This window comes from Sphaeramia orbicularis, chromosome 3 (assembly GCF_902148855.1).
Source record: "Sphaeramia orbicularis chromosome 3, fSphaOr1.1, whole genome shotgun sequence".
In the NCBI taxonomy this organism is placed as follows: domain Eukaryota; kingdom Metazoa; phylum Chordata; class Actinopteri; order Kurtiformes; family Apogonidae; genus Sphaeramia; species Sphaeramia orbicularis.
Window position 1 is genome coordinate 52,731,715 of NC_043959.1, and position 14,608 is coordinate 52,746,322.

General features: G+C 36.6%; 1 protein-coding gene across 1 annotated transcript; it reads left to right on the forward strand.

The window, feature by feature from the left end:
- The first annotated feature begins 243 nt into the window (after positions 1-243).
- Positions 244-13,142, forward strand: cmtm3 (CKLF-like MARVEL transmembrane domain containing 3). Its single transcript, XM_030127663.1, has 5 exons — positions 244-538; positions 6,839-6,994; positions 7,125-7,220; positions 7,332-7,449; positions 10,995-13,142. The coding sequence occupies exons 1-5, from the start codon at positions 422-424 to the stop codon at positions 11,021-11,023; spliced, it is 516 nt and encodes a 171-aa protein (XP_029983523.1). The 5' UTR covers positions 244-421; the 3' UTR covers positions 11,024-13,142.
- Positions 13,143-14,608: the final 1,466 nt, after the last annotated feature.

Genomic DNA, 14,608 nt, shown 5'->3' on the forward strand with positions numbered 1-14,608 from the left:
AGTCCACAGCAAAAAATAGTTTGGATTAAAACTATTTTGCTGATTTTTTTTTTTTTTTTTTTTCATAAAGTTAAGTTTCAATTTCAGTTTACTGTCATTTCCATAAACAGACAACGAGATGTAACCTATTTTACTGAAAAGAGCAATAAAATGTACTTAAAATACACAGTTCCTGTCATGAGGGTTTGGGTGCTTAAGTGTTGCGTTTGCTGCAGCTGCGGGCATCACATTTCACATCTGGAGAAAGCAGATGTTGCGCTTTTTTGGAAGCTCGGTCTCTGTTTCCGCGCTGTCATTGTTTCCGTTTCCACCTCCGAGCAGACTCACGCCTCCACATATCTTTCGTGATTTGCCTTGAATCTCCTTCGTAGGCTGCTTTGGGCTGTCTGCAGTCGGACCACACTTCAGAACTTTTGCTACCATGGGGGACATCGAAGCTCCCAACTCGACTGGGCAGCAGCAGAGTGTCTTCCAGTCTATTCTTCCGAGCAAAGAGTTCGCCTCTTCAAGGAAAGGAATGCTGCTTATTGCTGAAGTGGTAAGAAATAATAACCAGAGCCGTCATTGTGAAACAAATGTTCGTGTTCCTGTTCCACTGTCCGCCCATTGGGCACACCAGACTAACCGCGGTGCCTTCAGGGTCCTGCCGTTTGCGCCTGTTTTCACACTTAGGGCAGTTCTTTCTCTGTTTTTGCTTTAACTCTCTGGTATCTGGGTGCGCCTTTTAGGCACACTTTGCACTTCGTTTTAAAAAACTTCATATTATTTTTCACAATTTAAATAAGGTTAGAATTCAAAAGTTATTCATTTTATGCATAATCTTTCAAATTCTGTCCACCAACTAAAATTTGCACATTGTAAACAAAAGAAAATTACAAGACAAGCATCTGTCTCCCAAGTGTGCCTAAAACGCACTGTTTCTTCCATTTGATATGTATGATTAGGGCTGACCGTAATTTACAAAAATAAAATCAAATTAAAGCAGAAAAATAAATCAATATATTATATTTAATAGTTTGATTTATAGGTGTGCATTTTACGCACACTTGGTGACAGATGCTAGTATTTTTGAACATTTGACCTAGCGCCAAAAATAATAATGGAAATTAACCAAAGTCACTGTAATTCATTGATATATGCCAGGCTGCAAAAATCCACTAATATATGATCCACTTTCTATGTAGTATATTGAAAAAAAAAAAAAAAATTGTTTTTTTTTGGTGTTTTTTGCATCCAAAAAAAAGGTTTGTTTATATTACAAACACAGCATTTAAAGGGTTAAAAAATGTGACAATTATTGAGTATTTGGTATTTTTATTTACGGCTCAAGATGATGAAATAGAAAAAGTGTAAAAGAATTAAAAACAAACAGTATGAAATTTTTTTTGGCATTATTTCACAAGTGTGCCAAAATGGCACACTTGGTGCTTAGTAAGGGCCTTGGTGGACGGGATACCAGAGGGTTAATGCACTCGTAGAAATGCTTTAACAGAGTCGTAAACTATTGTTTTCAATATAGGTCAGTGGTTTTAACTTACAGGGAGGGGTAGTAAAGCTCTAATGTATCTGTGTCAGAAACCCCTGAAAGTTCAACTAAATATTTACAGTGAATCCTGAACTCATCGTTAAGACATGTCTCTGCAGCCTTTCATTATTATTAAATCCACTGATCAGATCTCACAACATTCTGCGCACCTCTGTAACTCAGATTAGTCCCTATTTGTGCATATATAAACTAAAAATGTTCAAAACTTTCATAAATATATGTACTTTTCTTGAATGAATTGCCCAGCCTCTTGTTTTATGTGTTTTGTGAATGCTGTGTGAACCCTCACATTTGTGTCATGTGACATTGGGCTCATGTTAGGCTGTGGGAGGGCCGTCATCTTCCCCACAGTCACATCCTTAAATACGTAGCCTGGAGCCCAGCCCTGACTGTGAGTGAATGCACAGCTCTTCTCTGCAGCCCCCTGCACTTACAGACAATACTGGCCCTTTACAGCTGCCTCACACTGCCCTTGGCCAAAACCAGTGGTGGAATGTCATCGAGTATTTACAACAGGGCTGTATACTTACAAATTAGTGGGACTTGTACTTAACTAGTATTTCCATCTTCTGTTGCTTTATATTCCAGCTCCGCTTCATCTCATCACAAATATTGCACTGTATTTGCCTGACAGTTTTAGTCACATTACATCCTCTTTCTGTCCAATTAACAACTGGACAATGAATTGAACTTGTGTATATTCTTTTTGTTAAGCTAAATAAAGACAAGCCTGTTTTTTTTTTCGGAGCTCATGAAAAGTGGATTTTTAGAGGTGCACAGTTCTCAAAAGAATGATGATCTCTTAGAATGAGTCACTGCTGTAGATTAAACTACCAACAGTGTATTAAGTCATTCTAAAGTGCTCAGCCCATAAAGTTGGAATAAAATATTTTTACTTCTTGTGAAATCATTGTGACAATGTGATAGATGAAGTGTAACTGGATTTAGTATGTAATGATTGTATCTGGTCAGAGGTAATTACTGATGTGGATAAACAGGGATAAAAAGAAGCATGTATCTGAAAACAAAATTATTACAACTTTATGGGTAACAGTGTAGATATTGACCAGTTAGTGGTTCATATGAGTAAGAACTTTACTTGTGAGTTTCCTTTAGTCCATTTTTAACCCATAAAGACCCAGTGCCACTTTTGTGGCAATTCCCAGATTATTTTATCTCTATTTTTACCTTTCTTGAGTGATTTATCACCATTTACTCTAATATTAGTCTCTGTATTTTGTATTTTTAAGTGAATATCAGGTATTTCTCCATATTTAATGTGCTAATTTTGTAGATGTTCATTAAAGCTCAGATTAAACTTGAGGGTTGTTATATCAAAAACAGAGAAAACTGAAGAAAAAGATACATTATTGTGTAAAATCTATCATTAACTGAACATAAAATAAGCATCTCCATCCACTGTCACTGATCCAACTCCATGGGTTTTACTGGTGAATCATGTTGTAGAAAATGAAAGTGTTTCCATATTCACTATGGAGCCTCTGAACGTCCAAATGGGTCATATCTGATGACCATGAAAAGACGACAAACTGTATTTTACACCAATTATTTAAATGTATTGATAGGATTAGTGGATCAACAGGTATTAAACATTTTATATCAGTGAATGATTTTGGTCACTGATGGATGTTTGGATCTTTATGGGTTAATGAACAATGCTGTCTTAACACCTTTGTAGTGCAGTGTATTACATACTGTCACTGTGGCATCAATGCTTCAGTAGTGGCAGTGGACAAAGTTAAGATTCATCCACAAATGCATAAATGTCAATGCACAAACAAAATAAAATGCTAAAGATATTTTCCACGAAGCACAATTATTCACATATTGGATATGAAACAAAACAGTCTAATACATAGGTCATGTACAGTGGACACACTGAAGAAGTAAAGCAGGCTATAAAACATGGGCTTAATTTAGTTAGTTTAGTTTTATTTTGAGTACATACAGTCATCAGATAAAGACCAATGCAACACGGACAAACAACGTTTTTGGTGCTTGAAAAGGAGTGGAAAGAAATATACTTTATAGACACCCACACCTTTTTTACAAACTAATAATTGATTCAGCGTCCTTTGCCTTGTCAACACACTTTTTTTTGTTACATTTTTTCACTAGCACAAAATATCCCTGCAAACCATTCACCACACACTTTTAAGGACCTCACACACAATCAGATTTGCATATCAACCATTTTTAATATAAACTGTTATATTTATACGCACTTTAATTATTTACTACAAATACAACTGTTAATAAATGTGATAATATCTCCTAATCGTGATAGTCTGTGTCTGAATTTAACAATTAAATTCACTGAAAGTTACAATTAAAATCACTTTATGGGAAACAATGCATTTACAACAGTAAAATTAATATACAAGTGATATAAATTCAGAAACTTTGCACAAAATAATGAAACACTAACAAGGATAATTCTACTGCACTATATGTAGCTAGTTGGACTTTTATTAACTTAAGGACATAAAGCTGACAATACTTGCATGCCTTTCTTCAATAATATTTCCACTGTGGTATTTACACTTTGGCTTAACTAAAGGATATGAACACTGCTTCGATCACTGTACCTTTGTGACCAAACTTTAAGTCCGTTTGCCTCTGCTGACAGTTGAAATTTGGTGTTAAATATGTGTATTCACTGTAGGTGGTTGAATAGTTGACATACTGTGGGTTTTCACCGTGGCACAGGGGCAAATAAAGACCACTATCAGGGATTGAAAATGGAATGCTGGTATTCATAGTCAGAGTGTAAAGTATACCTGTACAATGTGATAACTCTCAAAGACCTAAATAGCTGCTGGCTAAAACATACTGACCTTTAATAACTTCTGATGCACTAATCCTTTCGATACATGTAAACAATGTAGGTAAAATGCAGTTTTTCAGCTTTTCATTGTCATCAGATATGTCCCATTTGGATGTTTAGAGGCTCTGTAGTTTGACAAATGACAGAGGTTTTAGAAGCTTGTTTTTAAATTCACTAAATGATATATTTAGCTCAAAAAGTCACCTTTTCTTCAGTTTTCACTGTTTTGATATAATAATAATTGCATTCACTCTGAAATGTAATGAACATCCACATGATCAGTAAATCAAATACAGGAGAAAAAAAAAATATAGGTTTTAATGAACCTGAAAAGTGTGTGTGTGTGTGATTATTATTAGGAAGTCATCAGTTACGTTGAACTCCATAACTGTGTCAGTCTGCATCTGTTAGTGTAACCTCTGTGTGATAATGTAACCTTTAATATAATACTTGCTAACAGGCTCTGTTGTATCAGCACTGAACCGATACATTAGAGGTGAGGCTTCCAGAGACAACAGCTTGAAGCTTTGCCATTCTTAGGAGCATTAGTCAGACACAAATCCTGCTGAGCATGCATTATTATACACACTGTGTCAGACCACCATGTATTTCTCATTAGAATTCTCAGTCTCAGCCAGCCACACGCCTGATAAGGAATGTGAAATCACAGGGAGTGCACTTAATATGCTGCAAGAAGCAGGTCTTTGTAGCGTTTGAAATATTTTCCTAACTTGAACAAGCTGTTAATGTGGCGTACACGGTGTAGCGAATGGCTGCAAAGTGTGCCTTCTGCTTAGGTGTTATGAAATTTGCAACTAAAGACTTTCAGAATTCTTAAGCACAGTACGAAATCTGTTTCTGGCCTCAGAATGGATGATGTTTTTATGTGGTTTCACAGCCCACATATGCACTCAGTGAGTTTCACTACTTTTAAAACCTGTTCATCTGACTAACCTCATGCCTTATTTATTTATTTATTTATTTTTAAAGCTGCTTCTCCTCTCAAATCCAGCCAGAAAATATATTTTACTCTTTGTTGTTAGAAGCAGTACTATTGAGCTGTTTGTGGTTTCCAGTAATATGCAACAGTGGAGTGTCTGGGAAAAATTGTTACAGATCACTCACAGTACAAGACGACAAAGCTCTGGTAGCCCATCCCAGGTTATATAGCAACATCTGAGGCTTTATCTGCCATGAGCAAACATTCCCGAGCATCTTCAGAGAACCGCAGAGAAGGGCTTCTGAGTGTAGCTGTAGGTGTTTTCTAATTACAAGGAGATCATATGGAATCCTGCTAGGATGCTCAGTGGCAATATTTTTAAAGAACAGCAGCTGCAGCAGTTTGGGTTCAGTCAGGGGGAGTTCCAGCCCTCAGGCCAGCAGAGGATGACTGACTCAAACAAAGACAAGATGGCCGGGCGTGTTGGAGATCACAGTGTCTGGACTTGCTTTCATTTCCACTCATCTGTTGTGTCCAGCTCTTCTGATGAGCGTCAAACACAGAGCTGACTTTACTCTTTTCACGGAACAGCTCATGATTAGAGACGTTCTGCATGCGGACAGACAGTTATAACGCTTTTTTGTTTCACTATTGCAGCTCTGTGTCTGTGGGTGTTTACACAAGTGTGTTTGTGTGTGAAAGATAGAGAAGAGTTTAAGAGTGCACAAGTAAACATTGTCTTTTAACAGCTGTATCTCCTTACAGGAAGTGCGCCTTAAGCTCTTACTCACCCAGACAGACTTACAGCTTCAGGGAAGTGTAACATAAGCTTGAAAAGAGAGGAACAAAGAAGATTTTTTATTTAGGAACACAACAGAAGGAATTAAAAACACACATAATTAAAGACAGAGGCAACTACAGTATGCAGTGTATTATAAAAAACAGCCCATTTTGTATTTATATGCAATTTTGAATTCACATTTTGACAACATGGGATGCTCATTGCCGAACAAGCAGCAGCACAAAGCACGTGAAGTTTTAATAAGTGAAGAACGAGTGACTAACTGCCACTCAGGAAGTGAGGAGTGGCTTTCGATGTTTTTTGTCCATTCGACACTATGAATGCTTTGTCTAGTAATGCAGAAAATAATGCTATATAAATGCAGTCCATTTAATAAGGGATTTAAGATTCATCACTGTCATGATATTTTATATTCCATAGCTGCAAAAAACAGATTGAACTCTGAGTCAGACAGTAGATTTTTCCCAGTAAATGCAAGGCAACAATGATAGAATGAGCAGATTAATTAAACTCAATAGATGCTGTTATAATCAAGAGCTTTTATAACATTCCTAAGCATTATAGTGTTCTTATAATCTAATAATAAATGTCTAATTTTGTTGTCTTATTAACACAAATATGTTAACAAGCATCTTATAAGGATGAATATTGTACCTGTCTGCTGAATGAATGTTTGTGTTACTTTTTTTTAACTCTTCACAGGGTCTGTCCTTCATATCGTTTGTGTGTTTTGCGGCGTCCACAGCTGCCGCCTTCGTGACATTTCCCCTGCTGGAGTTCCTAGTGGCGCTCTTCCTACTGTTCGCTTACTCCACAAAATTCAACGAGAGGTTTAAAGGCTTCCTCTGGCCTCTCATGGTGAGAACAATTTCACGTCTCAAACTCCAGACATGTTGTAAACGCTGGTGTGTGTAATCAGTCACTGTGTCGGACGAAGAAAACCTGAATGAATACTGATTCTTCTTTATGTATTTTTTTTCTATGTTAGGATTTCATGAGGTGTGTGACAGCATCCATTATCTATTTTATCATTTCCATAATTGCAATTTCCAAATATGTGGATGGATCCTCTAAGGCTGCTGGGGTAAAGTTGCATTTCAGATTATAAACAGAAGAACTCAACTTACCACTATGTGTGTGTGTGTGTGTGTGTTTTTAATGAGCAAAAATGAAACATCCTTTTCTTTTTTTACAGGTTTTTGGCTTCATTGCCACCATTGTTTTTGCTTTAGATTTTTACCTCATTTTTAATGAGCTGGCCAATTTCCTCAAGCAAGGAGGGGAGTCTACCGAAGAGACATCTCGACAACAAGGCAAGAATCCTATCAAATATCTGATACAGATATAGTCACGCTGTAGTGTGGCTCACTGGACATACTCTGACAGGATCATGGTGAATAATATTTCCATCAGGTTGTGGCAGGATTGTCATTTTCCTTCCTTCTGCTATCGCTGTGTTGTCAGTTTGATAGTCCCCCTGCTCCATGAAAGAACCACTTCTGAGCTGCCACTATAGACACGTCTTTTTATGGTTGCTTTCTTTTGTAGTGATTTTATCATTTTACGACAACACGCTTCCTTATGGACACACACATTTAGGAGTAGATTGTGGGGGGGATGTGTAGGGGATACTTCTCCCTCAGAATTTAGATTATGTTCAGTGCACCTACTCTCTACACCCTCCTATAAAAATACTGTAAAGGTGCTTTAACTTTACACAAAGAGACTCTTGTTTACTTCTAAAATGAGACAGAATGTTTTGTGCAAACTTAAACATAGACAACAGATTTGATCCATATTTCTAATCTGTCCCAAAACCCTAAACACAAATATGTGTGATGATAATAATAATAATAATAATAACTAGAAGCACTTGGAGAGCGCAGACCTCCGATCAGTGGCCCCCCCCGTGGGCCCCCCCACCCCTGATCACCACCAAAATTTAATCATTTCTTCCTTATCCCATTTCCAACAAACCCTGAAAATTTCATCCAAATCTGTCCATAACTTTTTGAGTTATGTTGCACACTAACGGACAGACAAACAAACAAACAGACAAACAAACAAACAAACAAACCCTGGCAAAAACATAACCTCCTTGGCGGAGGTAATAATAATGGATTGGATTTATATAGCACTTTTCTAGACGCCCAAAGCGCTTTACATTATTGACCCATTATTCATTCGGTCTCACATTCTCCCTCTGGTGGTGGTAAATTACATCTGTAGCCACAGCTGCCCTGGGGCAGACTGACGGATGCGTGGGTGCCATTTTGCGCCTACAGCCCCTCCAACCACCACCAAACATTCATACACCAGTGTGAGTGGTACTGGAGGCAAGGAGGGTGAAGTGTCTTGCCTAAGGACACAACGGACTGACTAGGACAGAGCTGGATTCGAACCGCCAACCCTTCGGTTATTGGACAGCCCGCTCTACCACCTGAGCCATGGCCGTGATATGCTTTTATGGTACAGAAAGCTTTGAACTTGAGCTGAAATCTTGCTGAAACACATTTTTTCATTTATTTTCCAAACTCCTTAATCTTTGAGAGGGCTGGAGTTTATTCCAGCTACCAGTGGGCAAAGACTTGTCACCAGTTCATTGCAGGGAGATTGAAATTAATTGAATATTGATGTGAATCAGTGTCACATGTGTTTCCCTTTGCATGAATGTGACATTTAAGACATTTCCACCTTAAACAGATACACAAAAGGCACATATTGGTACATATATAATCACCAGAAAACCTTAAATAAAGTCACCCTTGAAATTTCACAGAGGAGGATCCCCAGACCTGTGTTTAAAGGGTACCTGTAGTGAATGTGAAGACTCTGGTGCTAAAAGTACTGAAGTAAAAAAAAAAAAGGTTGGTTAACGATATTTATAGGGTGGAGTTAGCTGAACAAATACAACATGTGTATATGCTCAACTTGAATTGTCCAAAAATGTGACTTCAGTACTTTTAGCACCAGGGTCTTCATTTTCATTGCCAACTATTTAAAATGATCAAGTACAATACTAGCGGTTCCATCTGGTAACTTTTGTCACGGCCTGTTGTCAAGTACATGTGAGTACTAAGTCACTGCTCTGTCAGTCAAGCGTGATCAGTGACATGTTGCCTCTTTCATGGGCTGTTCCAGCACTGGTAGTGATGCAGATACATTGATTTATCCGATTACTTGGGCTGCGATGGACTGGTCACTGACCCAGTGCAACAGGACCAGTCTAAGATGACACATTATTGGCCAGTACTGAGTCGCAGCCCAAGTAATCGGATAAATCAATGTATCTGCATCACTACCGGTGCTGGAACAGCCCATGAAGGAGGCAACATGTCACTGATCATGCCTGATTGACAGAGCAGTGACTCAGTACTCGTATGTACTTGACAACAGGCTGTGACAAAAGTTACCAGATGGAACCGCTAGTTCAGGACAGCGGCAGAGTGCAAAGCTTACAGCTGCACAAACAACAAGCATAAACACTTACTTTCCACTCAATCTCACTCACTGACTACTGCTTGTTTACTTGCACTCAATCACCCGGAGTCAACGCTGCTATATCACTTCTGGCCGGCAATGGCTGCTCATATAGGTTGTGCCCCTTCGCGTAATTCACGTAATAAAGAGGTCCAGCGTGGTGCATTTATGGCAATTTTTTCACTGAATTTGTGCCTCTCTTACTTATAAGTAATACACAAAACACAATTAATGTCATAAGCATGACCAGTGCAGGTACACTTTCAGGTCTTTCCCAAAAGTTCAAGTGAAACTTACGTCGACAACTTCTTTTCCGACACTATTTTACAAATGTACAGTTGTAACATCCTGCACTCAATGCTGCTTAAGAACAAAGCAAACATCGCAGACAAGTTTTACCAGATTATTTCTGAATGATGTTGAAGGATGCCAGACTTAATGTATCGACAACACTAGTTCTAGCAAACAAAATATGGAGATACTGCCAAAAAAATCATGTATTTACCAAAGAAGTAAGGTCTTCTAATAACAGAGGGGTGCTTCTATTAAACTGGATTCATTTTCATTCCTGGCACTTTGACAACTTTTTTAGGCCCAATAATAAAAGAGAAATTTAAACATATTTTCCCTCAGAATGTAGCTAATGATGACCTCAGATAAATGCAAAAAAAAATTATCCTCTTGCTCTGCGTCATCCCAGAATTAATTAATTTTTTATAAAATATTGGGGCCAAAAATAGGACCAAAATTGGGACAGAAAAAGCTACCTAGGTGTCTGTGCATTTTATCTTGAAAACATAGCTTGAAATGGTCTTATATACCACAATAAATAAAGACACTGTGTTAAATTTTATGATCCTAATCTTTTTTCTAATCCAGACATGCAGGTTTTTCATGAATCGGCAGTCTCATTCCAGGTTTTGTGTGTAACCCATTGTGTCCACTTGCATTAAATGCGGAACCTGCCAATTTAAACACATATAAATCACGAGTGATTTTGCAACAGTGGTCATTTTTGTGAAACACTCTGCTTTGCATAATTAGTTTGATTCCCAAAATGTACATGTGAGAGAATTAAAAGATATTAAAAAAAAATAGTAGTGCGTAATTTTCGTGTCCTTTTTACAGTGCTACATGCGGACTTTTGTATAAAAATTATATAAAAATAACATAGAAATGTGTTTTGTCTGAAAAATAGTTTCTTGTATCTCAGTAAATATTAATTTTTAAAATAGACCCAAAGTGCTTCCAGACTTGCTTCATAACATTAGTCTACATCTTGTTTGAATTTTTAGCCCCTTTGTCCTGTTTTAAGGGACCAGTTTCATAGAAGCACCCAGAGCTTTTACTAAAATTTTCTGTCATTTTTGTCTTCCAGATGAGTTTTCAGACTCTGATTCAGACTGACATCACCTGGGTCCTCATCAGCTGAAACATCTGAGCACAAAACCAAAAAGGAGGTTAAAGGAGGAATAACCATAGCTGAGCTGTTATCTACAACAATAAGCATTTCAGAACGCCACAAGCTGATGCTACAATTGTCATATTCAGTGTTGGTCAGTTAATTACACTTAAAAGTAACTGAGCCATAAACACATTTAAAGTGGTAGGAGCAGATACTCTTCATCATCTTAAAGCATTTTACTTGTGTTGTTCAGTCCATACCAACCTGGAAATCAAACTCATACAGTCATGTCAAGAACTTCCTTGCCCTGTATCCATCCTTATAATGATCTGTGAGGTATGTTTCTGTTTTCAGTACTTTTTTATTACACTGAAACACCCCACCTTTTTATTTTTTATTTGGTTAGTAAAAAATGCAGTTATCAAAAAGGTTATTATCAGCCTGATGCATGAACTATAAAAAGCTGTGAAATTGTTTGGTCTTATTACAGTCAGTTAAGTTTGTTGAAGCTGTATGATTGAAATAATTTGGAAATACATATTGAAAGAGTAACGCTGGTGTAAACACATAAATAATGCTCTGTTTGTAGAAAATACACACTCCACAGTACTCAAAAAGAAGATTTTACAAATTCTTTATATAGAAGAATTTTTTAAATGAAGAATGGGACCATTATCTTTTATAAATTTACAGTGGGACTTTTAAAACATATGTACAGTTTAGTAAATAAAATAAACTGGTTGCAGGTTGGCTGGTTACAACCTAAATCCAACTGACTTTCAGCTTAGCTTTACAGAAGTGTATTTTTTATGATTTTTAGATACATTCATTCATCTTCTGAACTGCTTTATCCTTATGAGGGTCGCGGGTTTCCTTTAAATGTAGAGTTTTGCTTGAACAGCTTCAGCAGAATGCTTTAATTCTGATCCTCTCAGCTTTTTCTACATTGTGGTATTTTGTATGTGTGGAAAATTACTATGAAAAAAAAGCGTTTGATAGTTTGTTGAATTAACCCCATTTTTTAGAGCCTGTTTTACTATTTACTTCAGTTTGTCCACTGTATGTTTAATGTGTACTAGTATGACTGTTTTTGTTTGATGTCCAATATGTGAATAATTGTGATTATTGCATTGAAAATATCTTTAGCATCTTATTTTGTTTGTGCATTGACATTTATGCATGTGTGATTGAATCTTCACTTTGTCCACTGCCACTACTGAAGCATTAACGCCAGAGTGACTGTATATGTAATACACTGCACTACAAAAGTGTTAAGACGGCATTAGTCGTAAAAAATGAACTAAAGGAAACTTGACATGTGGATTTCTTACACACATAAAGCATTTTACTGGTCTTCGTCATCATCTGTTGCCCATAAAGTTGGAATAATTTTGTTTTCAGACACACTCCTGTTTTTATTCCTATTTATCCACATCAGTAATTACCTTTAACCAGGTGTAATGATCACATACTGAGTCCTAGTTACACTTTAACAAGAATAAATCACATTGTCACAATCATTTCATGAGAAGAGGTAAAAATATATTATTCTGACTTTATGGGCAAAAGTATAATTGGAGTGCTAATAGCTAAGACACACAATTTACTCCATGTTTGTACACTAGTGTGACTCATGACAGATTTTTTATAAAGTGTTACTCATTCTGGCTTCAGTAAATGTAGTTTTGTAATTTCTAAACAAAAAATAACCTATACAACTATGACTTACTGCAGCTTTTGTACAGTCATAGCCAACAGTTTTGGCAGAGACACAAATTGACTCAATGTAATAGATGTAATTTATTTCCAAAAGAAGGGTCTGAAACGTCTGAAGTGCCTATAATTGATCAGTTTATCTCAAACATTTACAAAAGACTATGTTACTATCAATACCTTTGTCTCCCACTTTACACAAATGAAGACACAATAAGATCTTCAGTGATGGACTGTTATAAATTTTGCCCTGTTGACCTTGCACACATACAGTTATCCTGACATGAAAACTTAATGTTTTATAAATGAGGTGCCTTGCTGTACTATTGTAGTGAAAATGAAAAGTAATTATGTGGTTTTACCCTTTTATGTGACAAATATTTCAATAAAAACCTGAAATGTTTCCAATAATGTCCAAATCACTTTATTTATATTGTCACTATAAACTCATGTGAAGCCTTTTGAAAATGCTTTAAATACAAAAGTCCAGGTAAGTACGCCTCCATGCTGTACAAGAGAGGCAGACCTTGGAATCATTAACAAAGCACACACAAATCAGTAAAAGAAAACAGGAGAGAATCTCATGTTTTAAAAAGGAGCCATTTCTAGTTTCATCACAACAGCCAGAGAGTTCATGTGTGCTGTTAAAAGTATAATTATGGAGACTAGGAGGAAGCAGTTTTTTTTCCTCATAAATACAAATTCTTCATAGCATTAAGTTGTACATAGAGAGAGCTGCATCTTGATAGTTTTTAGACAAATATGAAGGGCAGTTAATATCAAATAGCATAATGCACTTGCATGATCGTAGTTTAAAGTGTTTCACCAAAAACAAATCCATCAAATGACAGCCATTATACAAATGTGATTGTCTATTCAAACAACTACTTTGGTCACAAAACCAAGACAAATAACAGTTCACTTTGATATAAGTTACTAAAAACATGAGAAATATTTGATAAATCAAGCATACTGTATGGTGCGACCACTTGTGAGACTGCTTAACTGTGCTGCAAAACAGTAAATCAAAAAGGTTAATCCACAGTCAAATACATGTCATGTTCTTCAAACAGCTAAATTCATTTTATAGGAATTAACTCCATCACATTCTTCCCTTAAATGTACATCTTTCTGTCATTCTCAGCCTGTACACTCAGTCTCGAGAACAGTTCAAAAGAAAGCCAGCAGGTGGAGCTATACAGCCAATTTGTACAACTCCTACCCACACCTCTATGTACAGTTCATACAAGAGAGTTCATATAGAAGACAAAAAGTAACTTTAGGGAAGATTTTGATACATAGGAAATATGTAAAATTAAGACAGAAATTCCTTCTCCTCCATATGAAGCAGATATGAGATTTTTCTTTTTGTAAAATCTTTGCATGCCAAGTGCAGCGCCTGTAAAAATGAGGATTGATGAACCATTTTCCAAGCAGCTGCAGTGTAGAAGAACGCAGTTTTATTATCTATGATGCACAGTATTTTGACGATTAATATACAGACTAAACCGTTAAAGCAGTGACAATGATGCTTAATGTCTTTCCACCTAATGTTCCTACCTTCACTCAATGCTTTTTCATTAATTAATTTGGATTTAGCTTAAACATATTATCTGTTTCATGCTCTGTGATAATTCTAATATGTCTAATCCTTAAAAAGGCATTGAGGGGAACAGCTTTGTGGTCCAGGCACCTGTGATTTCATAACAAGACTCAAAGAATCAAAGTGGGAAGCAGTCAATTCCTGAGATACAGTATACATATATCTACATATAAGTAAAAGGCATTAATCTTTAGTAAGTGTCTCAAAATTAATCATCTCAGTAATGTACCGTTACTGTGTTACCTAAAGAATTTCCGTGTGCAAATTAACA

What these genes read in the sequence shown, in the direction of transcription:
- cmtm3 (XM_030127663.1), top strand. Translation starts at nt 422, where the DNA reads ATGGGGGACATCGAAGCTCCCAACTCGACTGGGCAGCAGCAGAGTGTC. An exon ending in TGCTGCTTATTGCTGAAGTG is followed by an intron (nt 539 to 6,838) that starts GTAAGAAATAAT and finishes AACTCTTCACAG; the next exon opens with GGTCTGTCCTTCATATCGTT. An exon ending in GATCCTCTAAGGCTGCTGGG is followed by an intron (nt 7,221 to 7,331) that starts GTAAAGTTGCAT and finishes CTTTTTTTACAG; the next exon opens with GTTTTTGGCTTCATTGCCAC.